General features: G+C 43.7%; 1 protein-coding gene across 1 annotated transcript in view; it reads left to right on the forward strand.

Annotated features, from left to right (window-relative positions):
- The window catches only part of LOC142748945 (A disintegrin and metalloproteinase with thrombospondin motifs 2-like), a 911,491-nt gene that overhangs the window by 543,395 nt on the left and 340,387 nt on the right, over window positions 1-27,709 (forward strand). Inside the window, exon 9 of the mRNA XM_075856370.1 lies at window positions 16,944-17,076. Within this exon, the coding sequence (XP_075712485.1) occupies window positions 16,944-17,076 (133 nt within the window). The remainder of the gene's footprint in view (window positions 1-16,943; window positions 17,077-27,709) is intronic.

The following is a 27,709-nucleotide window of genomic DNA, read 5'->3' on the forward strand; positions in this document are numbered from 1 at the left end:
TTTGCCCCTGGCTTGCTTCTGTCTCCTTGCCAGCTTGGGTGTACTCACTTCGTCCTGGTCCTGACTGTCCGTTCGCCGCTCCGTTTCCTCGTGGCGTTCCGTGGCTACTGCCCCTTCCCTTGCATGTTCCCTGTTTGTTTCCCTGTGCACTTAGACAGCGTAGGGACCGCCGCCCAGTTGTACCTCGTCGCCTAGGACGGGTCGTTGCAAGTAGGCAGGGACAGGGCGGTGGGTAGATTAGGGCTCACTTTCCCCTCACCTCCTTCCGGCCATTACATAATTACAAGCCCTTACCTAGTCTACCATTTCTCCTACGCTGACGCTATCATGGACCCCCTTGAGACCCTGGCCCAGCAGATGCAGGGCCTCTCCCTACAGGTCCAGGCCCTGGCCCAAAGGGTCAATCAGGGTGACGCTGCTTTAGTAGTACCCCTCACCTCACCTCTAGAACCCGACCTCAAGTTACCTGACCGGTTCTCAGGGGACCGTAAGACGTTTCTCTCCTTCCGGGAGAGTTGCAGACTGTATTTCCGCCTAAAGCCCCACTCCTCAGGTTCCGAGAACCAGCGGGTGGGTATCATCATATCCCGACTCCAGGAAGGGCCCCAAGAGTGGGCCTTCTCCTTGGCTCCTGACGCCCCTGAACTTTCCTCTGTTGATCGTTTTTTCTCTGCCCTCGGCCTCATTTACGACGAGACTGACAGGACTGCCTTAGCCGAGAGTCAGCTGGTGACCTTACGTCAGGGTAGGAGACCGGTTGAGGAATACTGTTCTGATTTTAGGAAGTGGTGCGTAGCTTCTCAGTGGAACGATCCGGCCCTAAGGTGCCAGTTTAGGTTCGGATTATCTGACGCCCTGAAGGATCTGCTGGTTAACTACCCCTCGTCTGACTCCCTTGACCAGGTTATGGCCCTAGCAGTACGACTTGACCGACGTCTCAGGGAACGTCAGCTAGAACGCTTCAGTGTGCTCCCCTCTGACTTTTCTGCGATCCCCCCCGAGGTCCCGTCTCCTCGCCCCTCCACGGAGGACTCGGAGGTACCTATGCAACTCGGGGCCTCCATGTCCCCTCGACAACGTAGGGAGTTTCGCAGAATGAATGGTCTCTGCTTCTATTGTGGGGACGACAAGCATCTACTGAACACCTGTCCCAGGCGCAAGAATAAGAAGCCGGAAAACTTCCGCGCCTAAGTGATCATCGGGGAGGTCACTTGGGCGCACAGGTATTTCCCGTTAATGTGAAATGCAATAAAATTTTGCTTCCCTTTCAGGTCTCGTTTGGTGGTCGGTCTGCCACGGGCAGTGCTTTCGTGGATTCAGGGTCATCTGCTAATATCATGTCTGCGGAATTTGCTATGTCTCTAAAGATGCCTTGTATTGATTTACCTTATCCTATCCCTGTAGTAGGAATCGACTCAACTCCCCTTGCTAATGGTTATTTTACTCAGCATACTCATGTTTTTGAACTCCTTGTTGGCTCCATGCATTTGGAGCAGTGCTCTGTACTGGTGATGCAGGGATTATCGTCTGATCTGGTTTTAGGCCTTCCCTGGTTGCAGTTGCATAATCCCACGTTTGATTGGAATACTGGGGATCTCACCAAATGGGGTAATGAATGTCTTATGTCATGTCTTTCTGTTAACTCTATTTCTCCCCGGGAGGAGGTAAACACGCTTCCTGAGTTTGTTCAGGACTTCGCCGATGTGTTTTCTAAGGAGGCCTCCGAGGTGTTGCCCCCCCATAGAGATTACGATTGCGCTATCGATTTGGTGCCTGGTGCCAAGCTTCCTAAGGGTAGGATATTTAATCTTTCATGTCCTGAACGTGAAGCCATGAGGGTGTATATCCAAGAATGCCTGGCCAAGGGTTTCATTCGCCCCTCGACTTCTCCTGTAGGTGCTGGCTTCTTCTTCGTGGGGAAGAAGGATGGTGGTCTTAGGCCGTGCATTGATTATCGTAACCTGAATAAGGTCACCGTAAGGAACCAGTACCCACTTCCTTTGATTCCGGATCTTTTTAATCAGGTTCAGGGAGCCCAATGGTTTTCTAAGTTCGATCTACGGGGGGCATATAACCTTATCCGCATCAAAGAGGGGGATGAGTGGAAAACTGCGTTCAACACACCCGAGGGTCATTTCGAATACCTGGTCATGCCCTTTGGGTTGTGTAATGCCCCTGCTGTCTTCCAGAATTTTATTAATGAAATCCTGAGAGAGTACCTGGGTAATTTTCTTGTTGTGTACCTTGATGACATACTGGTGTTTTCCAAGGACTGGTCCTCCCACGTGGAGCATGTCAGGAAGGTGCTCCAGGTCCTTCGGGAGAATAATCTGTTTGCTAAGACTGAAAAATGTGTCTTTGGGGTACAGGAGATACCATTTTTAGGGCAAATCCTCACTCCTCATGAATTCCGCATGGACCCTGCCAAGGTTCAGGCTGTGGCGGAATGGGTCCAACCTGCCTCCCTTAAGGCGTTACAGTGTTTTTTAGGGTTCGCCAACTATTACAGGAGATTTATTGCCAACTTCTCGGTCGTCGCTAAGCCTCTTACGGACCTTACCCGCAAGGGTGCTGATGTCCTCCATTGGCCCCCTGAGGCCGTCCTGGCCTTTGAGACCCTCAAGAAGTGCTTTATCTCGGCCCCCGTGCTGATTCAGCCCAACCAAGAGGAGCCATTTATTGTGGAGGTTGACGCATCCGAGGTCGGAGTGGGGGCCGTCTTGTCCCAGGGTACCAGCTCCCTCACCCATCTCCGCCCCTGTGCTTACTTCTCTAGGAAGTTTTCGCCCACGGAGAGTAACTATGATATTGGCAACCGCGAACTTCTAGCCATTAAATGGGCTTTTGAGGAGTGGCGGCACTTCCTGGAGGGGGCCAGACACCAGGTAACGGTCCTTACGGATCACAAGAATCTGGTTTTCCTAGAATCGGCCCGGAGGCTTAATCCTAGACAAGCTTGGTGGGCACTATTCTTTACCAGATTTAATTTCTTGGTTACCTATAGGGCTGGGTCCAAGAATATTAAGGCTGATGCTCTGTCACGTAGTTTCATGGCCAATCCTCCTTCTGAGAAGGATCCTGCTTGTATTTTACCCACTGGTATAATCGTCTCTGCCACGGATTCTGATTTAGCTTCTGATATCGCGGCTGATCAGGGTGAAGCTCCCGGGAACGTCCCTGGGGACAAACTGTTTGTTCCCCTGCAATACCGGCTGAGGGTACTCAGGGAAAACCATGACTCCGCTCTATCTGGTCATCCTGGCATCTTGGGCACCAAACACCTCATTACCAGAAACTATTGGTGGCCTGGGTTGCCTAAAGACGTTAGGGCTTACGTCGCCGCTTGTGAGGTTTGTGCTAGGTCCAAAACCCCTAGGTCCCGACCTGCGGGCCTACTACGTTCCTTGCCCATTCCCCGGAGACCTTGGACCCATATCTCCATGGATTTTATCACCGATTTGCCTCCATCTCAGGGCAAGTCGGTGGTGTGGGTGGTAGTCGACCGCTTCAGCAAGATGTGCCACTTTGTGCCCCTTAAGAAGCTACCTAACGCCAAGACGTTAGCTTCTTTGTTTGTGAAACACATCCTGCGTCTCCATGGGGCCCCAGTCAATATCGTTTCTGACAGAGGGGTACAATTTGTTTCCTTATTTTGGAGAGCTTTTTGTAAAAAGTTGGAGATTGATCTGTCCTTCTCCTCCGCCTTCCATCCCGAAACTAATGGCCAAACGGAAAGGACCAACCAATCCCTGGAACAATATTTAAGATGTTTCATCTCTGACTGTCAATTCGATTGGGTCTCATTCCTTCCCCTTGCTGAATTTTCCTTGAATAACCGGGTCAGTAACTCGTCAGGGGTCTCCCCGTTTTTCTGTAATTTCGGGTTTAACCCAAGATTCTCCTCCGTCTCCCCTGGTTGTTCCAATAATCCTGAGGTAGAGGATGTTCATAGGGAACTGTGCACTGTCTGGGCCCAGGTTCAGAAGAACCTAGAGGCGTCCCAGAGCGCACAAAAGATTCAGGCGGATAGTAGACGTTCTGCTAACCCCCGGTTTGTCGTCGGGGATTTGGTCTGGTTGTCGTCCAGGAACTTGCGCCTTAAGGTCCCGTCCAGGAAGTTTGCTCCCCGATTTATTGGACCTTATAAGATCATTGAAGTCCTCAACCCTGTATCCTTCCGTCTGGAGCTCCCCCCATCATTTCGCATACATGACGTCTTCCATGCCTCCCTCCTTAAACGCTGCTCCCCGTCCTGGTCCCCCTCGAGGATACCTCCTGTTCCCGTTCTCACCCCTGAGGGGGTGGAATTCGAGGTGGCCAAGATTATGGACAGTAGGATGGTCCAGGGCTCCCTCCAGTACCTGGTCCATTGGAGAGGATACGGGCCGGAGGAGAGGACTTGGGTACCTGCCCGTGATGTTCACGCTGGGGTATTGATCAGGAGGTTCCACCTTCTCTTCCCCTCTAAACCGGGTCCCCTTAGTAAGGGTCCGGTGGCCCCTCATAAAAGGGGGAGTACTGTTAGGGATCTGCCAGGTACTTCATCTAGGTATACTCCTGGGATTAATCAATCCACACCTGAGGCCAGACCTGTTCGACTGACACCATCTCGCACCAACCAGGGTGGCAGGCTCAGGAGTGGGAGAGCCTATCGCGGCCTGGTCTGTCGGAGTTAGCTCCGCCCCCTGTCCTTTATTACCTGCCCTGTTCTCTCCCTCAGTGCTTGTAATTCTTTTGGATTCCTGGCCCCACTGCTGCTTGCTCCAGCCTGCTTCTGCCGTGCTTCTGCCTTGCTGCAGTTCTGCTTGTCCTGCTTTGCTTTGCCCCTGGCTTGCTTCTGTCTCCTTGCCCGCTTGGGTGTACTCACTTCGTCCTGGTCCTGACTGTCCGTTCGCCGCTCCGTTTCCTCGTGGCGTTCCGTGGCTACTGCCCCTTCCCTTGCATGTTCCCTGTTTGTTTCCCTGTGCACTTAGACAGCGTAGGGACCGCCGCCCAGTTGTACCTCGTCGCCTAGGACGGGTCGTTGCAAGTAGGCAGGGACAGGGCGGTGGGTAGATTAGGGCTCACTTTCCCCTCACCTCCTTCCGGCCATTACACCTAATGAGGGAAATTTATCCATGTGTACAATGTTTCCTAATGCCACTTCTCTCAATTCTGATCCTATGGAGACTTGAGCCCCTTCACTCTTCTCTTTAAGTCCTAATAAATCACCTAGTGTTGTCAGTAATGTAGGAGTGGGACAAACATCCTCTTCTAATGACAACTTTTTCCATACAGCTAGTACCGCTTTTGTGAGGAAATTAGTGGGTGCATCGTCCATGCCAGGCAACACTGACCGTATTAAAGGGAATGTGTTGCCAGAAAAACATGTTTTTTTTTTAAAAATTAAACATTTAGTGTGTGGGTGATTAAACATTGTTCAAATTTTTTTTTTTTTTTTTGCACGAGCCAGGAAATATTATAAATTATTTCTAATTTATAATACTACCCATTTTTGGTCACTAGATGGAGCTGTTCCCAAAATTGCAGCATTGCAACATTGGGTTAAAAGCCCTCGCTCTAGTGAGCTCTCGACATCCCCCCCTCCTTTATCCTGGCTAGTGCTGGGATAAACGAGGGGTTTGAACCTTCTACACTGTGTGTCGCCATTTTTTGAGCTAACCCACAGTGTAGTAGGTTTACATACAGTAGTAAACACACAAAAACACGAACATACATTGAAATCGCTTACCTGCTCCTGCCGCCGCGGCTCCCTCCGGCCCGTCCGCTCCGTTTGCTGTCGCTGGTGCAAGTGCATAAATCCGGAAGCCGCGACCGGAAGTAGTAATATTACTGTCCGGCCGCGACTTCCGGTCCACAGGAAAATGGCGCCGGACGGCGCCAATTTCGAATAGGACTGTGTGGGAGCGGCGCATGCGCAGTTCCCACACAGACGCCGTACACTGCAGTCAATGGGACGGGAGCCGTTCGCAGTTCCTATGGGACTGTGGCTGCCGTATTCCATGTCTGTATGTGTCGTTAATCGACACACACAGAAATGGAACAAAAAATGGCAGCCCCCATAGGGAAGAAAAAGTGTAAAAATAAGAAAAAGTAAAACACAAACACACAAATGAATATAAACGTTTTTAATAAAGCACTAACATCTTTAACATATAAAAAAATAATTTGTGATGACACTGTTCCTTTAACCTCTGAGTTAAAGGCCTACCACTCACCTCCTCCTCTATAGATACATATAGTTTGTGTCGTGCTACCCCATACCAGTCTAGTATTCTGTTCATCTGAGTAGCTTGGTAGAAGGTTTGGAGGTCTGTGAAATTAATTCCCCCTAATGCTTTTGGTCTAATCAATGTCTTGAGCGCCAGCCGATGTCCCCTCCCGCCCCATATGTATCTTAGTAGTTTAGAGTTGATGTTATGAAAGTAGTTTTGTGGTAGGTAAATTGGCATTGTCTGTAGCAGGTAGGTTATCTTGGGAATTATCAACATTTTTATTAAGTTACATTTGCCTAGCCAAGATATATATGGTAATTTCCAATTCGTCAGTATATTATCTATTTGTGAAATCAGAGGTTTATAGTTCATTGAAAACCATGAGTCCGGGGAAGGTGCAATCTGTATACCCAAGTACTTAATCGAGGTTAATGACCATTTAAATGGTGACGAAAGCTGGGTCTCCGCTACCACCTCTTCAGAGCACGTGATGTTCAATGCAACCGACTTATCCGGGTTGATCTTAAAATGAGAAATTCCCTCAAATTTGGCAAACATGTCGGCTAGTATGGGGAATGAGATTTGTGGGTTTGAGGTTAATATTAAGAGATCGTCAGCGAAGGATGCCGTCAGGTGTACCCTGCCCCCAATCTCCACCCCCTGAATTTGTTTGCATTGACGAACATGTTGAATCATGGTTTCAATCGTTAAAACAAATAAAAGAGGCGACAGCGGACAACCCTGTCTCGTACCATTTGTAATCCGAAAAGGGGGGGATAGGATACCATTCACTCTGACCTTTGCTGAAGGACTGGCGTATAAAGCCATAATTTGCTTAATCATGAGTTCCGGTAAGCCAAATTTGTGAAGCGTTTTGACCATAAAAGTCCAATCTACTCGATCAAACGCCTTTTCCGCGTCGGTAGATAATAGTGCCAAGGGAATTTTGCGTCTCCGAGCCAGCTGTATCAGATGTAGTACTCTTAGTGTGTTGTCTCTTCCCTCTCTCCCCGCTACAAACCCCACTTGCTCCATATTTATCAAGTTCGGTATCAACAGCCTCAGTCTGTTTGCGATGATCTTAGCATAAATTTTTATATCTACATTTAGTAATGATATCGGCCTGTAACTACTACAAAGAGCCGGGTCTTTTTCGGCTTTAGGGATTATAGAGATGTGTGCCTTTAGAGTCTGACGGGTAAACCTACTACACTCAGACATTGAGTTATATGTCGATACCATATGTGGCAATAGCAATTCTTGAAAGGTTTTGTAGTATACCGCTGGGAGTCCATCAGGTCCCGGGCTCTTCCCCAGAGGCGTACCTTTCAAGGCCGCTTCTACTTCGGGGGGAGAGAAGGGTCGAGCCAACACTTCCCTCTGGTTGTCGTCTAGCCTAGGGAGATTTATATTCTGCAAAAAAGTATCTATTTTCTCGCTTCGCTGTACAAATTGTTCCCCGGACTCCTGTGCCCTTATACCATATAAAGCCTCATAGTAGGTTTTAAATTGTTGTGCAATGTCTTTTGTTGTTGTGTGTATTTTCCCATTTTCTGTCTTAATTGTTCTAATATAGGCTTGGTCTTGTCGTTTTTTAACCATTAGGGCCATGAGCTTTGACCCCCTATTACCGTGGAGGTACACTGCATGTTTGGAATTTAAATATGCTTTAGAGGCTCTGAGGTTAAGTATCTTCTTGAGGTGTTCTCGTTGTGTAACTAATTCTCTTTGGGTCTGTGCTGCCAAGGATAATTTATGTTGTCCCTCTAACTCTAAAATTTTCCTCATAGTCTCATCTACTTTCTGCATATGGATCTTTTTAGCACGAGAGCCAATAGAAATAAACTCACCCCTAATTACTGTCTTGTGTGCCTCCCAAGTGTTAGCCATTGATATATCTTCAGTTATATTTTCTTTGAAATAGTGTCTAAGGCTATCTGAAATCCTCTGTGTATGTACCGAGGACTTCAATAGTGTTTCATTTAATCTCCAGATATTTGACGATTTGGGTAGAGACTTTACCTTAAAGCCCATAACCACCGGGGCATGATCTGATACTACAATTTGTTTAATTGCTATTGCGGACACCCTAGTGAGTTGTGTGGTTTGAATAAATATATAGTCAAGCCGTTGATAGGATTGATGGGGCGTTGAAAAGTGTGTGTAATCTTTAACCGTTGGGTGAAACGACCTCCATGCGTCCCTCAATTGTAGGTCTGCCAGTGTTTTTTGTAGCAATCTAAGACTCCTATACGATTGCTGTGAGCTACCTTTGGACGAATCTAGCAATGGCTCTAGAGTGACGTTTAAATCACCTCCTAAAATGCATATCCCATATTGGAATAGTTTCAGTTGTTTCAAAGTGGCTACCAACCATTTGACTTGTTGAGTGTTTGGCGCATAGATGTTCGCAAACGTGATTGGTGTGTTCGCAATCAAGCCTTTAACAAAGAGGAATCTCCCTTCTGTATCAGAAAGCTGAGATATGTATGTAAAGGGCACAGATTTTTTGATGGCTATTGATACACCACATTTTTTTGAATCAGGGTGTTGAGAATGGAACCACCTGTTGAAGTATTGAAGTATGTTGTGGGTAGCTGGGGCATTTTCCTCTTTGTTAAATGCGTTTCTTGCAACATTGCCACGTCTGTGTTTTGAGATCTCAGGATCTGGAAAAGTCTAGATCGCTTTGTTGGTGAATTCATCCCTTTTACATTCCATGTGGTTACGTGTATGTCAGACATATTTGGTGTAAGTTTAGTAACGTGTTGTGTAAGATCAGTAACAGTAGCTTATACAAGTACAGTGGGTTACTTATATAAGTATTTCACAATACGTGATGAACCAGGAGAGGAGAGCATAAAATAAACTGAGCTGAATACACAAAACCTTCAAAAGTGCAGGTATTGACCATATTTGGCGTGACTCCTTGCGTCCAACTCAAAATTAAAAATTAAACATTAAACATTCCTGCATAATATTCTAGAAACATTTTGAAGACAAACATTCCAGGTAAGGATACGAGTATCTCTTCAAGGAGTCTTCTCTGGGTCAACTTCTGTTTGGGTGGAAAGTCTCTTCCTATTGTTATGTCCCCGTGCCGTTATTCCTGATGCAGTGATGTTAGGGTTCGGGGGTCTCGGAAGCGATGCTACATCCACAATTTGCAGCCAGGACAGCGGTCGTCGTGAGTCCATGCCAAGCTCGTCGTATAAAGGTGTTAAGTCATCTGGACATCTTATGGTTTTCATAGCCCCATTTAATCCGAAAGCGATCCCAAAAGGAAATAACCATCTGTACTGTATACCTTTGGCTCTTAAAGCTTCCGTCAGCGGTTTTAGTTGTCTTCTTTTGTTCATGGTAACTGGAGAGATGTCTTGGAATATTGTATAATTATAACCATTGTACATTAACGTATGAGCTTCTCTGGCTGTTCTGAGAATTTTATCCCTATGTGATGAATTTAAAAGTCGGCAGATCACATCTCTTGGAGGGTCTCCATCTTTTGGCTTTGGCCTCAGCGCCCTGTGTGCTCTTTCTACTACTAGAGTGCTGCCTTGGTCTTCTGGTAATAAAACTTGTAACATTTTGCTTACTGTCGACGGGATTTCAGTTGGCATGACCGTCTCTGGAATACCTTTTATTCGCAAGTTGTTTCTCCTCCCCCTATTGTCTTGATCTTCTACATAGGAGGGAATACTATTAAAATGAATTTGGCAGTTCTCCATTGCGGTAGTTGTTGCTGCACTGTGCGTTATCAATTTGCTTTGGGTTTCCTCTAGTATTTCGACCCTCTTGTGCATTTGTCGCACCTCTTGTTTGAATTCTACAAGCTCTTTCAGGACCGGTTTCAAAGCGTTTTCAATTATCTTTTGCATTGCCGCTGTAGATATATTTATTGAACCAGCACCTCCTGGAGCTTCCTCCTCTGAACTATCATCAGAAGATTCTATCTGATCTGCTTGTTGGGAGGGCACCTGCCCACTTTTGTGGCCTTCTTTTTTCGATGTAGGAGATTTTTTATGCAGGAATTTATCCATATCTGTCTGCCCTTTTTTCTTCTGTTTGGGGGTTTCCCAGCTATCCGTTTTATGTCCTCTGACCATTTTTGTACGCAATGTTTGGTAAAACTCAAGGTATACGTCTTGTGCTTGTCCACCAGTTTCTTCTCTCCTAGTTTCACTTCTCAGACTGGCTCCATTATGTAAATAGTTCCAATTGGAAAAAAAAAAATTGGGCCTAAGACCCTAATAGGTGTATTATAGCAGTGGTCGTATTAGAGGCCTGAGTAGTCCTCAAGAAAAATTTGAGCTATGCCCAGATACCCAGGTGTATGCACAGTCCCACTTGTAGCAATCGCTGCTGCTATGTAGCCCCTATCACCCGTTTACTCCTGTCTGCGCCTGTGTATCTAATTGAGGTCCTGGTCTCACAGTTCCGACAGGCCTCAGTCGCAGGGTTACAGTCTTGTAATGTATAAGTATATTAGTAAGTAAGTAGGTAAACCCCACCAAGTCTATTTACTCACGGCTCAGCAGAGATTCCCTTCCGACCAACTTATGCTGATATACTGAGTTGTTGCATTAGCTGTGTAATGGCGGCGTAATGGCGGCGTAATGGCGATGACAACACCGTCTCCTTCCTCCCACCTCAAGTGCTGCTGTGTGAGAGCAATGCAGCAGGCTTTCGTTTCCACAGCCTGGCGGTTGTATGCCGTCTCCGTGCTCCGGTGTTCTCCGGTGACACTCTCTGGTGTGCTAGCCGGAGGGGGAAAGATCTGGGGGAGAGGGCTGCTAGCAGGAGAGGTCTCCTCGTGTCGGCGTCTCCTATCGCAGGCCTTCGGCTGGTCTCGTGTTAGCACGCCACCTTCTCTAGCCGTCTGATTTTTACCGATTATCACTCCTGGTGTCCATACCGTAAGTATCAGATGGGTCAGGGTGAGTTCTAGTTTGCTAAGTCGGTAGAAGCTGGTAGTTTTCTTCAATCACCGGGAGAGCTCTCCTTTCACATGTCCATCTTGTTCAGCGCGCTAGTCCCGCCCCCAATCCAAACGTTTTTAATAAAGCACTAACATCTTTAACATATTCAAAAATTTTTTGGGGTGACACTGTTCCTTTAAGGGAATAAGACCGTAAAGTAAATAAAGGTAATATTTATTAACATACAGTAATCACTCTCATATATAAAATACAGTAACTAATCACAGTACAGTATAAACACGGTATCACTATCTAATCTACACCGCCACCCACTTACCTAAACATACATAGAAGTTAGGTTACAATACAATACACATAAGTTACTTGTAATACTCACACGCTCACTGTCTCTGTGTCACTCCCTCCTAATATAACTGTCCCTCTTCACTAAGGGTTAATCTGTTAAAGAATTAACAATGGAAAGGGTTAAACGTTTTAAGGGTTAACCAGGGATAGAACAGGGGATGATCAGGTCAGCAAGACTGCAAGGGGTAGTAATGGTTAACTCAGGGACTTGGGCAGCAAGGGTTACTCAGGGACAGCAAGGGTTACTCAGGGACAGCAAGGTTTAACTTCAGGGACAGCAATGGTTAACCTCAGGCACAGCAAGGGTTAACCTCAGGCATAGCAAGGGTCAACTTCAGGGACAGCAAGGGTTACTCAGGATCAGCAAGGGTCAACTTCAGGGACAGCAAGGGGAGACAGGGAGAGAGAGGGTTAAGTGTAGCTGTTGCTACACTTGATACCTAATGTGTCCTTGGTGGAGCAGGGCAGGAGCAGGAGACTGCAGGACAAGTGAGCTGATGTTGGTGGTGTGAGAGGCAGGCAGGTCCCAGATGCTCTTCGTTGGTGGAGTGGTGAGGTAGTCTCTCCTAGCTTCAGCTACTGAGCGTACCGACGCAGGGCTATTTAATCCTGCCGGTACGCTCGCAGCAAGGGACGAGTGGCACTCAACCCCGGCTGACATGGGTCGGCATGGTGATAACATATCACCAGCCGACACATGAGCGCACGCACGTAATCCCGCCCGCGCACGGGAAGTTTGAAATGGAGACAGGAGATCAAACGGTATCTCCGGTCTCCATGGTTTCCAAACAAAGCAGGGCAATTGCTAATCCTGCTTTTTGTTACAACTGAATTCATGACTAGGGCTGTGTCTCTACAGCCCTGGCTCATGAGACATATATATATATATATATATATATATATATATATAAAAAAATAGGCACACTGTTTGTGGGGTTCTATTTACCCCCTCAACCCCCTTGGTTACTGGTAATGGTCTGAGATGGAAGGAAGTATACTATTGGACCTAGATACTCGACATCCCCTATCTCCTCAAGGACACCTTCCCGCCAGTCCTCAGACTCTGGAGTCTAGTGTCCAAAGAAACGAAACCTCACAGTCCATAGAATGAAGTTGGAATGAAATCTCCTGGTCCATAGAACAAAGCCTGCATAGATATAGTGCAAGTATCGAGCTTACTGGATAGATACAGAAATAGAACTAAGAACCAAGCATAGATATGGTACCAGTAAGAAATTCACTGCATAGATACAGTTACAGAATAGATATGGTTCAAGTACTTTACTGCTTAGATATGGTACAAGTACCAAAATTACAGCATAGATGTAGTAATAGCACCAAGCATACACACACGCAGGCACACTTTCACACACACAGGCAGACACACATAAACATACACAGAGGCACACTTTTACAGGCACCCAATCATGCAATTACATACATACACACACACTCAGGCACGCTTTTCCACATACATACAAGCAGGCACACTTGTACAGGCATCCACATACACACACAGACACACACACACACACACACACACACACACACATACACAATTACTTAACACAGGTGCACACATATGCAGTGTATTGGTCCAGTTCTCAGCAGCTGCTTGTCTCTACTGAAACAGTCTCTTTATTTTCATCAGGGTTTCATAGGCAGGGCCGATTGTAGCTTTTTGCTGCCTGAGGTGAAAATTTAAATGGCACCCCCCAGGTATTGATTGACATCCCCTGGCTGTTCTACATCACTACGAGCCTCCTCCAACTTTTGTGGATGTGCCATTGCCTAGTACTTCCCTGGCATGTGCGGTGCAGCGATGAAGCCGAGCAGAGTACACCTCACTGCACAGTGCGTGCCCATGGAGTACAAGGCAATTGCGCATCCGAGAAAGTTGGAGGAGACTGGTAGTGATGTATGATATAACAGCCAGGGAGATGTCAATCAAGCATGGAAAGGTGGGTTTGGAGGCAGGACTATGTGACTCTTCATGATAGCGGTACCGCCCTATGACCCTTTATAGAGTAATTAGCATGTAGTGTGCACTGTTTAAAAGTTGATTTTATAGATTTTGCTGCATCTGAAAAAAACATACAAGGGAATGTTTGGAAATATTGTCAGGTCATGTATTACCGCATGGTGGTGGTTTAAGGGGTTAAAACTATCTGACAGGTTCCCATTAAATATACAATGAATTGAAAACAATTCCATCTGCCACTCAAATTTTGTTATTATAAATATATCCTACATAATTACAGCTCCAGAACCAAACTCAATACATATATACTGCACCAGAACAAAGACCAGTACATAAATACAACACCAGAACCAAGCTCTCTACATAAATACAGCACTAGAACCAAGCTCGGTACATATATACAACAGCATAACCAAGCTCGGTACATATATACAACAACAGAACCAACCTCAGTACATATATACAACACCAGAACCAAGCTCAGTACATATATACAATACCAGAACCAAGCTCTGTACATATATACAACACCAGAACCAAGCTCAATATATATATATATATATATATATACAACACCAGAACCAAGCTCAGTACATATATACAGCACCAGCACAAATACAAGTCAATATAGTGAAACCCCTGCTGTTTAGGTTTGTATGGCGTAAAACTCCAGCTCCCAGCATGGCCTGAACAATGGTAAGGATATGCTGGGATTTGCTGTCCCACAACAAAAAAAAATAATCACACCCATCGTCCTACTGCAGATCATATAGTGACTACAGTACTGATTAGAGGCAGAATATACATTTACATTAAGTGACTCACAGGTGATGTCAGATTCTAGTTATTATTCTCTTTTCTTCTCCATCCAGTCCAGACCTTTATGATGACTTCTCCCGGTCACAGCCCATTTCTGGAGTTTTCCGCTCAGATGTCTTCAGCTTCTTACTTTTCAAACCTATAAACGAAGATAACATTTTTGTGGTGCCACACACTATGCCCCTAAATATAGTAGCACCATACACTGCGCTGTGTCCCTGATTATAATAGTATAATACACTGTGTCACACACACACACACACACACACACACACACACGCACACACACACACACACGCACACACACACACATACACTCTGTGTCCCATGTAGATAGTGCCCCCCAAAGAGCCACTGTAGACAGTGCCCTCCATAGAACCCCCTGCAGAAAGTGCCCCCATAGAGCCCCCTGCAGACCTTGCCCCACATGGAGCCCCCTGCAGACAGTGCCCCACATAGAGCCCCCTGTAGATAGTGCCCTACGTACATAGTGCCCTCCATAGAGCCCCCTGCAGACAGTGTCCCACATTGAGCCCCCTGCAGACCGTGCCCCACATAGAGCCCACAGTAGACAGTGCCCCACATACATAGTGCCCTCCATAGAGCTCCCTTCAGACAGTGCCCCACATAGAGCCCCCTGCAGACAGTGCCCTACATAGAGCCCCCTGTAGACAGTGCCCCACATACATAGTGCCCTGCATAGGGCCCCCTGTAGATAGTGGCCCCCAGAGATCCCCCTGTAGATAGTGCTCCACATATGGCCCCCTGTAAATAGTGCTTAACATATAGCCTACTCTGTAGATAATGGTCCACATATGACCCCCCTGTAAATAGTGCTCAACATATAGCCCCCATGTAGATACTACTCAACATAAACGCCCCTATAGATAGTGCTCCACATATAGCCCCTCACACATATAGCCCATCCCTGTAGGTAGTGCTCCACATATAGCCTTTCATAGAGAAAAAAATAAACTTACTTACATACTCACCTTATCCCGTTCCCGTGCCATCCTCTCGCAATGCAGGACTGCTCCATTCTGAGCAAGTCTGCTGGGGCTGAACGAGGCAAGCGGCGGAATGTTGCCAGCCACTCGGCGCCTTTTAACGACGCAAGCGATTTGATGACGTCATCGCGGCGCTTGCGTTCGTAAAAGGCTCTGAGTGGCTGGGCAAATCATTCTTCCATGTCAATCAGCGTCTTTCAACGACTTCATTGCACCACCTATAGACGCAGTTACAATTATAGTGGAGGAGGGGGTGGCGGCGGCTGGTTTCAGTGGCGCCTGCGCCCCCTCAGAGAGACAGCAGGCCACTGCCTGAGGCGAGATGCTCATCTCGCCTCATGGACGGTGCGGCACTGCTCATAGGCAGAGTGCACCTATTACTAACCAGAAGAATTAAGTGTGCTCTTATTTGCGGTATCCGTTATTTCCACAGCTGAATAAAAAAAACAAAAAACTTTATTTGACCTTACTGCTCCCAGATTGCCCTCATTATAATCTGTCCCTGGATGAGATAAAGGAATTTTTTGAACACCTGCTGTTGCCTCAGGTCTCCTGTGGGAAGGACCTTGTGTGGGAGACGGTTTGTATACAATATGTCCTCTGAGAGACCAGAGTTGTAAAACTGCATCTAAATAAATTTTTGGGAGTCCTACCAAACTATTTGATATCCATCTGCATTGTCTGCTTGCTGTTTGAAGAACCTGATTGCGTTGATGCACATAATTGGCTCAATCACAAAGCAGCTTTCATCTACCCAGAGCTGATTAACCCCTTCACACCCTGGGCTGCAAATGAATGTTGCTATGAGCCGGTACTTAAAGGGTAACTACATTTTCAATAACTCATAGTGACATGTCCGTCCGAAGTTTTGATCGGTGGGGGTACCCTGTTCGCTCGGCTTTCAGAGGAAAGCTGATCAGAAACGAAGCAGAACAGCACTCGCGTAAGCGCTTCTGCCGATTCGCTTTAGCGATCGGTGGGGGTCTTATTGCTCAGACCTAAACCGATCAAAGCTTCTGACATGTCACTATAACATGTCAAAAGTTTTTAGAGTGTTTTGTTACCCTGTAATTAGGGGAGCCGTATAAAGGATTCTGCTTAGTAAGTAATAAAATATGAGGCAACATTTATTATATTAAATTGTTTGAAGATTACTAGTTTGATTCAAGATTTATCATGTTTTAGAATTCTTTGTGGCAGGGGTGGGCAACCTTGGTGAGGCAGAGATCTGCAGTAACAATACAGAAGGTTGTTAAGATCTACCATGATACGCCATGCACTGTACTTATACAGGCTACTATTTTCACATAAAGATTTAGATTTTTCGCACACCCAAGACTATCAGGCAGCGGCGCCTGGGACCGCAGGTTTTCAAGTGAATACTTGAAGGAGAAACTGCAGTACGAGACAAAGCTGCCCATACAGACAAGCCGCTGTGCATCATTCCCCTTTAAGCATTGCAAATTATATATATATATATATATATATATATATATATATATATATATATATATATATATATAGATATATATATCTATATATATATATCTATCTATATATATATGTATATATATATATATATATAATTCTCTTTATTTTATGATGATATGATATTGGGTATGTCTTTTTTTTCTAGTTCCTATGATTGCCTACGTGATGATCCATTTGCACATGATTGGCCGTCACTTCCTCAGCTGCCTGGGATTCATTATTCTATGAATGAGCAATGCCGTTTTGACTTTGGTATTGGTTACATGATGTGTACAGCTGTAAGTATTATCTTTTAAAATTAGCATTTTATGTAGCCAAGGGACTTTGTGGCTCAATAGTTTTTTATTCGTTTTGAAAATGAGAAAGAAAAACTTTAACAATGCAAAAATTGCAGTAAAATACATGTATCATGAACAGGTACAGTTCATTGTCTCTAATCCATACAGAATGATATAAGAGTAACAGCGTATTGAAGGCATACAAGGTCTTCATCTGTATAAAACAGTATTGAGCAATGTAACATAGTAGAAAGGAAAAATAAATCAAAATAAAATAGAATGAAGGTGAGGAGGTACAAAAATATCATACCCAAGGAGGTATGGATATGCAGTTACTAACATAAACTGATGGAGTCTTTGCGGAGGAATAAACGGACCTGAAGCAGATCTGTCCAGCGAGCCCTGTTAGTCAAGCATTTTTTTCTCGACCCTTTCGATGTGGCGTATTGTAGCTCATATTGGAAGTGTAGGAACACTCTAGTAAGTACTTCCGAAATATTTAAAGCTTCAGCCGATTTCCATCTCTGCGCAATGTGATATCTGGTAGCTATCAAAATATGTCCTACCGGACATCTCAAATCCGCTGGGATACTATCCAAATTTATATCCAGTAAAGCTAAAACAGGATCAGGATCAAAAGTCCAGCCCATTAAGGCTGGATTCACACAAGCATGTTCGGTCCGTAAAGGACGGAACGTATTTCGGCCGCAAGTCCCGGACCAAACACACTGCAGGGAGCCGGGCTCCTAGCATCATAGTTATGTACGATGCTAGGAGTCCCTGCCTCGCTACGGGACAAGTGTCCTGTACTGTAATCATGTTTTCAGTAAGGGACAGTAGTTCCACAGAGAGACAGGGAATCCTAGCGTCGTACATAACCATGATGCCAGGAGCCCGGCTCCCTGCAGTGTGTTCGGTCCGGGACTTGCGCCCGAAATATGTGCCATCCTTTACGGACTGAACATACTCGTGTGAATCCAGCCTAAGTCAGAAATATATTGGAAAATATGCTGCCAGAAAGGGTATACTGGTTGGCAGGGCCACCAAAGGTGAAACAGTATACCTCTATCACGACAGTTTCCCCAGCACATAGGTGATGCGCCAACAGCCATGTGTTGCAACCGAACCGGGGTTAGATATCATCTAAACTGAATTTTCCTGATAGCTTCTATATGGTTAACACATTTTGAAAATTTTGTAGTATGGGAAAGAGCCATTTCCCAGTCCTTTTCATGGAAAGTCTGCCCCATGTCCGACTCCCACTGACACATATATTTATGCTCAGTAAAGGGTGTGTGAGTAGCTAAAGCGAGATAGACCGAGGCCAGCTCCTTTAAGGGAGACTTCCCTAAATCTAGAAAGCTTTGGAATACGGAAGGGGTACCCGTTGCTGAAGAGGTAGGTTGATTTTGATGTATAAAATCTTGAATCTGCAAAAAGGCAAATAACTAATGCTTGGAAACTGCAAAACCATTCTGTATGTCAGTAAAGGAGCATAGTTGTGAATTGTTATACAAATCAGATATGCGCATAATACCTGAGTGTATCTGTAACGTCAGATCTAAATTTAGAATACAATTGGAGATTTAACCAAGAGGACAATTTTTTAAAGAAAAATTGTATATTTTGTATACCAAAAGGTCTTTACCCCATGCTTGACACATATGTCTAGTTGTAGGTAGCACACATTTATCAATCTGAGCCCCCATAATTGGACCAAGAATGGCTGCCTTGATATCGGACTGAGGAACAAACTGCCTTTCAATTGATTTCCAATGGGCATTAATGTCCGAATACCAGCATTGTTTGATCGACGCTAAGGCCGCTGCCAAATAATAATAGACATTAGGGACTCCCATCCCTCCTCTAGAAGTATGGGTAGTCATGAAGGTTTTGGAAATCCTAGCTCTCTTATATGCCCACACAAATTTAAGGAGTGTGCTAGGATGTCGGCTATTAATGATAATGGAACATTCAATGGGATTGTATGGATATAATAAAGTATTTTAGGCATAAGCCACATTTTTACCAGATTAATTCTCCCAATCCATCTGCATAGTCTGGGTCTTAATAGAGGAAAGCAGTTCCTTAAAATTAATATTCACTATGATCAAAGGGTTCGCAGTTGATTTAATCCCCAATTATGTTATATATTTGTAACCAATCGAGAAATACACTTTTTTTTAGAGAAGCAGACGCAAAAATTGGTAACATCGCAGATTAGGTCTCATTTATTTTGTAATATGATACTTCACTAAAGGCTAGGATAGTTTCTTGTATATTTGGGAGAGAGAAAAGCGGCAAAGTTACAATGAGAATGACATCGTCTGCGTATAGACATATTTTATGATGTGTACTCCCAATAGATAAGCCAATAATATAATTTTGTACTCTGATTGATGCAGCAAACGGTTACAGTATTAAAGGTAGGAATCAAAGGGGATAATGGGCAACCTTGTAATGTTTCATTGGTTAAAGAGAAGGACTTACCGGAAATAAAGACTTGTGCCGAGGGATCTAGCCCACAAACCCAAATTTGTCAAGAACCTTTGATCGGAATCCCCAGTGGACCCTATCGAACGCTTTTTCTGCGTCGAGGGACATACAGATAGCAGGGGTTCGAAGGGAATGTGCTATATGTATCAGGTTAATCATTCTCATGGTTGGATCTGTAGCTTCTCTTCTCCTCACAAAGCCCATTTGATCCATGTCTATTAGAGTAGGTAAAAGAGGATCCAGCCTCAGTACTTGAATCTTAGAAAATATCTTCAGATCGCTATTTAACAGAGACATTGGCCTGTAGTTCCCTTGAGAAATGTGGGGTTTACCAGGCTTCGGAAGAGCTATAATAGTGCCGCTTAACATTTCTCGTGGGAAAAAATATAGTCAACCAAGGTGTTAAACACGTGTGCTAACTCATTAGATAACAGAGTGGGGAAGCACTCTGGGCCGTCTGGGCCAGATGCCTTAGGGGTTTTGAGGGATTTGATAGCTTTCTCTATCTCCGTGATTGTAATAGGAGCATTGATGTGATGCCTATCAGTCTCTGAAAGTTTAGGGAGGTCCAACTCACGGAGGAATCCATTAATTAGGGCATCTGTCGGTTGAGGGGTATTGGTATCTTTTTTTTACATTTTAAAGCTTATTATAGTAAAATACAAAAGCATCAGCCATATCTTCAGGGTTATACACCCTACCTTTCTGAGGATGATCAATGTAAGCATTGGCACTCTTTGCTTGTTGACGTTTTACTTTCCTAATAAGGATTGCCCCTGCTCTCTCTCCTGCTACATAAAAATGTTTTTGTTTTTACTTTTTAAGTACTAGTTTGTATTTATACAACATAAAGTGGGGACAGAGCCTGACTGCGGTACATGGCAGACATGTGATACGCAGTCTCCCGCTGTCGAGCACTAGAAACCCTGATTATACCGGCCGTTCTTAACCGTGGGAAAGCAGTCCGCTAAAGAGAAGAATCGGGATCTCACTCCGGCTCCTAAGGCTTCACATGAAGTTGATAAATTCTTTCAAAAGAGCTTGCCTGCTTCTCCGGCGCGAGCACCCAAGATGCCGCCCAGCACTCTGAGAACTCGGATGCCGAAAGCACTTCAGATGCACAAGCAAGTGATGATCTACTTCCTATCTCACGAGAGCTTTCTGAAAAGTGCATTGACCAAGGCTTTGGCTCCTTTAGCCAGTGAGTTGGCGGATATTAAATCTGGCATACGTTATGTTGGGGGATGGGTGGAGGCCCTGGAACAGGCCCAATAATCCCCAATTTTATTCAACACTGCATTGAACAATAAAGTTCTTACACAACAGGCCCAAATCAATCAGACTCTGTTGCTCCTGGAGGACCAGGAGAACAGGAGCAGAAGAAACAATTTAAGGATAAGAGGCCTGCCTGAATCCTTTTTACAGGATAGTCTGCAAACCACAGTCTCTCACTTATTTGAGTTTATCTTGGGATAAAGTGACCAATATTGTTATTGAAAGAGTGCACAGAGCTCTGAGGCCAAAGCCGGCACAGTCTGACCCACCCAGGGACATCATATGCAAACTTCTGAGTTATGTGGATACATCTCTTATCCTTTCCAGTGCAAGAGACAGGGGAGAACTTTCGTTTGAGGAATCAGGAATTCGAATATTTTAGGACCATGCCCCTTCTATCATGCAGAAGCGCAGAGTTTTGAAGCCACTCACTGATAAGCTTAGAGAATCCAAAATACTGTATCCTTTTGGCTGGCCATTAACCACGGAGGCAAGAAGATGATGATCAGACAACCGGAGGATCTTAGATATGTTTGGGGTAAACTTCATATTGACCCTATGGACATCCCTTCCTGGCTACCATTGGATGAATCCGATGATCTACCTGAATTACCAACTCACGATGCCTGGTCCACAGTCTCTAAGATGAAGTCGCCAAGATCCAAGAAACACCATGCTACATCATCTATCACTTAGGACTCTTTCTACAATTGTCTACCTTCATATCCTTTTTGCTTATAGTCTCTTATTATATTTGTTACATGGTCAATTAAAAGAAAGAAAAAGTAAACATAATATTTTCTATTGTTGGCCGGTAATAAATGTTTTTCTCTGCTTACATGGTTTCTGGTAGCTCCTCCGATCAGGGCTACTATTCTCTCTGCTCTTCCACTCTTCTTCCCTCTCCCATCCTCCTCCCTCTCATTGTCTTCCTTCCTTACAGGCTTACATTTTTGTACAGGAGTCTCTCCTCTACAGATTGTTGTCTATATGCTGTTCATACGAAGTATGCAACCTCCCTGTAATGTCTCAGGTTTCGTTATACATTGTTATAGTTTATATTTGACTTTCATCTTAGTGGTACTCACATTATCTGTTCTTTCAAGGTATTCACACTCCCCCAAATATGACTAAAGTAACTCTAAACTTTTGTACATTTAATGTAAAAGGATGCAATTCTCCACCTAAACGCAATTGCATCTTCTCTCTGCTGTCTAGAACCAAATCCGAAATCCTCTTATTACAAGAGACTCACTTTCGCTTTGGTCATATTCCTAAATTACAGCATGGACTTTATAACAATTGGTATCATACCCCTAGCCCATCCTCGGCATCTAGGGGTGTAAGTATTGGCTTTCATAAGAACTCTCAATTCATGTATGTGGACCTGATAGCTGACTCAGAAGGGAGATGTTTATTATGATTTTTTTTTTTATGATTTGGTAACCAACTAGTTACGATTTGTAACCTTTATGCTCCAAATATTAACACAACAAAATGGATCATAGCAGTTTTAAAGAAAATCGCAGCTTTCACTGAGGGGTTATTATTTATAGGAGATGACTTGAGTTTAGTCTTGAACCCATTACTGGATTCTACTTCAAAGAGATCAGCTGTTTCCTACAGGGCTCAGAAGTGTATATTTTCATCATTGGCGCAGGTTAACTTAATAGATGTGTGGAGGATTCTGTACCCAGACACCAAGGATTTCACCTTCTTCTCTGCTGCTCACCGTTCTTACCAGAGATTAGATTGTTTATTTACACTTGACTCTTGTCTCTCACAAATCCTAGCCCCCTCAATTGGTAGCCTAACGATTTCTGATCATGCACCTGTTTATTTTGAGGCTAAGCTTACTGGTCATTCTTCTAGAGAGTGGACTTGGAGATTAAATTAGACTCTTTTGGACAACCATACAACGCTGGGGGCTCTTGAGGGGAGGGTGAAGTTTTACTTTGCTATAAATTTATCTGCAGACACTACTCAAGCTTCTAGAAGGGAGACACATAAGGCTTATATGAGGGGAGAGTTTATAGCCCTAGGAGCATATCGCAAAAAACAACGTGCCAAACGGATAAGTGAGCTATTGTCTCAGATAGCTAAAATTGAAAAGTTACATAATAGATCACTTGCAATTTTGGAACAAGATAAGCTGACTAATCTTTGTAACACTCTTAAAGATGTCTTAAACATTAAATCTGCCCAGGCCTACCTTCGCATGCAGCTTAAATATTTTTCTGATGGGGATAAAGGGGGAAAGTTATGTCCGCATTAGTCAAAAACGCCAAAGAGAAAACACATACTAAACAAATCCTAACGGATCAGGGCTCTATATCTTCTGACCCATCTACTATAGCTGATACTTTCTCCTCATTCTACAGTTCACTGTATAATTTAAAAAAAGAGTGCTTCTACTACTAACCTCGCCTTTACTGACCCTGTCCCTTCTAGTGATAGTAAAAGCCGAGCCATACTATGTTTCCTGGACACATTATCCCTTCCAACTTTAACTGACGAAGATGTGACACCACTTCTGGCCCCAGTCACTTCAGATGAAATTAAGAAGGCCCTTCAGACAATCCCAAATGGCAAATGTCCTGACCCAGATGGCTTCCCGATTTTCTATTACAATACATTTTTCGATGTACTGGATGTTCCTTTGGTAGAATATTTCAACTCGCTGAACTCTGGTTGCCCCCCACACTCCCAAGCCCTTGAGGCACATATAGCAATACTACATAAAGGGGGTAAAGATCCTGCTCAATGTGGGAATTATCGCCCTATTTCACTCCTAAATACAATGTTAACTTATGGGCGAAGCCTTTTGGCGAATAGAATGGCCCTTGTTTTGCCCAAATTGATCGATCCAGAGCAGTCTGGCTTTGTGCGAGGCAGGGAGGGTACAGACAACTCTTATAGAGTTTTAGATGCTATAAACCATACTAAAACATTCAAAAGACCCCTTATATTGCTAGGTACAGATGCTGAAAAAACTTTTGACAGGGTGGACTGGCAATATATGTACCTCACATTGCTTCAATTTGGCTTTCCCTCAGCAGTGGTAGATGCTGTCTTTACTCTCTATGCCTCGCACTCAGCTAGGGTTAGAGCTAATGGTCTATTGTCATCTCCCTTCATAATAAATAATGGCACGAGACAGGGCTGCCCGCTGGCCCCTATCCTTTTCATTCTAACCCTAGAAACTTTAATTCAAGCCATTAGACAAAATCCCAATATCCAAGGACTGTAGGTGGAAAATAAAGACCATGAAGTAGCTGCTTTCGCAGATGACATGTTATTGTTTATCTCGAATCCTTAGACTACGTTCCCTGCCTTACTGAAATTGTTAGAGGCATTTGGTATTGGTATTTTATCCAATTTTAGGATTAACCACTCAAAATGTGAGGCCCTGAATATCACTTTGTCTCCATCTGTAGTCTCTACTCTCACGAGAGACTTCCCATTTAAGTTGGCATCATCATACATCACCTACCTGGGTGTCAAGATATCTAGTAATTTACATGATATCTACCGCCTTAATTTCCCCCCATTACTGAAGTCTGTTTCTGATCAACTGCGTGACCTACAGATCCCGATGATATCGTGGATGGGGAGAAAGAACTTACTAAAATCGTTTATAGTACCTACATTTTTATACCTAATGCAGGCTGCCCCTATTTTCATACCTACTTCCTTTTTCACAGAGATTAGCAGAATGTTCTCTAGATTTTTATGGAACAAGTCCCGCCCTAGAATCTCATATAAGCAATTAACCCTCCCCAAGGCTTTGGTCTTCCAGACACACTACTATATTATCGAGCTATACAACAGGACACATCTTGAATTGTTCAGCTCAAATTCTAACTTAACTAAACAAATTGCTTTGGAAAACTTCAAAGTTCAGGTTCTGTCTACCCTATGGGGTGGTGGGGGACGGATGAGCAGAGTGGATAGAGAATGCCCACCGATAAAGGGCCTCCTGTTCTCCCGGAAATTTCCTACTACTCATGTGTCCAGTTTTCAGTTTCCCTCGCCCTTAATGCCGGCACATTTACCACTTTACACTCTATACCTGCAATTTGATGACCCCTTGAACTTGTGGTGCTCAATGAACTCTATTTCAAAAGGTGACCTATACAAAGGTAGTACTGTACCAACCATTGACACTCAATTGACATCAATAGCTTGAGACAAGGACAACATTGGTCCTAAGTGCAGTAAGAACATTTCAACACTACCAGCTTAGGTTTTCTGGAATGCTATAAGATTACCAGGCCACTCTCATGGTTTGAAGCTATGATTTGCTCCACTCCTCTAACTAAAAAACTGATATCCATACTGTCTAACAAATTACTCATCTTAATTATTGCTTGGGAAAGGGACTTGAAGGTTTTATTTTCCTCCAGGGACACTTCAGCTATACCTAAGAGATCATATGGTCTATCCAGATGTGTTAGAATGCAGGAGAATGCTTTTAAGCTACTCACTAGGTGATATAGGTCCCCGGACACAGTAGCTAAAATGGACAATACCGCATCAGATGCGTGTTGGAGGTGCGGTAAGTCCCCAAGCACTCTAACCCATATATGGTGGGAGTGTCCTATAATCACACCTTACTGGTCTTCTATTGAATTGCATGTCAATACGATTTGTAATAAGAACATTAAGCTTACTCCTTCTCTAGTATTGGTTAACCTACCCTACTAGGCATGATTTGCCATCACTCCTTATAATGGGAGCTAAGCTTCTCATCCCTATTAAATGGTTGGATAAACAACCACCTGATGTCTCTATGTGGCTCACTAGAGTCAGACAAGTCGATAGATTAGAAGAACTGTCCAGTTGGGAGTCTAGAACGCATGAACAATTTATAAAATTATGGGCCCTGTGGAGTGCCTGGAAGCTGGCGCGCTTCACATGCTCTTAGAATGGTCTAGTACATTTGTCATGGTATAGAGTTATGTCCTATTTATTTATTTATTTCTGTACTCCTTTCTCTTACAATGTACTTATATGTGCTTATATAACTGCAACAGGGTTATAAACCTTGATCTTAGACTTCAATGTGACACTTGCTGTAATATACTGAGTACCTTTATTTCTATTTCTCTTTCTTATGGTTTTTATTCTCATTTTTAATTTTAATAATTTCCACTTTTTGTTCACAAGCTTTTACACGCCAAGCACGCGATATGATTCTCTTGTATTGCTTGCATTGTATCATTGTATATTGCATATTGCTCTTTATTAATATGTATCTAACTGGATGTGTATACATTTCTATGTTATTGTTATTTTTTATTTAAAAAAATATATATTTTAAATAATATACAACATAAAAACGTGTAGTTGTTTCTATAGATCTGTAATTTGAGCCGAGATTTGCTCATTATGCCTCTGTTTATTCAAATGTTCCAAATAGTATAATTGGGTAAGAACAGAATGCCTAAGGGATTCTCTCTGTTTTTTCTCATAAGCCACTAGCTTAATAAATACCCCTCTGATTACCGCCTTGTGACAGCACCACAGAGTAGATGGTGAGATGTCAGGGGAGGAATTGAGATCAAAGTATTGTTCAATAGACTTTGCTATGGCTTCCTTATGTTTGGGAATGTTTAAACGGTAAGAGTTAATGTGCCAGGGTCTAAAGTTTATGCAATTGTACCTTTCTATTTTAGTCAGGGAGATAGGCGCATGATCCGACCATGTTATGAGACCAATTGAGGCCATTTCCATTGCTTGCACCAAAGCACTATCAATTAAGAACATATCAATCCTTGTATATGAAGTATGGGCATGAGAAAAGTAGGTATAGTCTCTTTCCCCTAGGTGCAAATAACGCCAAATATCGTGTGGATGTTCTTTCTTTAGCACTTGAGCTAAAGCAACTCTATTTCAGGGTGTACTTGAGCAGTCAATGTCCGGGTACACTGTGGCATTAAAATTTCCGCATATAATCAAAGAGCCTTTCTTAAACCTATGTAACAATTTAAAAGTTTGTTTAAGAATGAAATCTGTCTTTTGTTGGGAGAGTAAAGTCCGACTAGAGTATAATATTTTATTATTGATAGTACATGTGATGATTAACTGTCTACCATGTGGATCTGCTCAGGTGTCAATTAGCTAGGGTATCCTTAATTGCAAAGAGAAATCCAGCTTTTTTCCCCTCATTATTAGCTGTGTATATATGTGGAAATTTTCTATGAGAGCATTTAAGGGCTTTATTCTGCTTTACCCCTTAAGGACACGGCCAATTTTGGCCTTGAGGACAGAATTTTTTTTTTATATTTCCCTCTTTGCATCCGAACGCTCGTAACTTTTTTATTTTTTGTACGACGTAGTTGTATGAGACTTTGTTCTTTGCGAGACAAGTTGTACTTTATGTAGGTCCCATTTTTTGGTACAAATACATTATCGTTTAATTTATATAAATTTTTATTTTGGCGAAAATGCAGAAAAAAAGCAGTTCTGCTACAGTTTTAATATTTATTTATTTTTACACCATACACCGATCATCATAAATAATGTAATACATTTGTTGTACAGGTTGTTACGGTCGTGGTGATAGAAAATATGTCTATATTATTTCATGTTATGGGACTTATATTTGAAAAAGTTTATTTATTGTAAAAAAATATGTATTTATGTTTATTTTTTAACAATTTTTTTAACATTCATTTTTTTAAATGAATTTAACTTTTTTTTACCTCTTCACGCGCAACTGTACGTCCCGCAGAGGGCTTGTGTAGCGTCCATGGCCGCGAGCCGTCGGGTTTACTCACCTCCCGACGCCCGCAGCCATGGATCTGTGAGCGCTGGGTCCCGTAGGGTGCGCGCCTTAAAGGGCCAGCGCTCACTTCCG

The sequence above is a fragment of the Rhinoderma darwinii genome, chromosome 3 (assembly GCF_050947455.1).
Source record: "Rhinoderma darwinii isolate aRhiDar2 chromosome 3, aRhiDar2.hap1, whole genome shotgun sequence".
Lineage (NCBI taxonomy): Eukaryota > Metazoa > Chordata > Amphibia > Anura > Rhinodermatidae > Rhinoderma > Rhinoderma darwinii.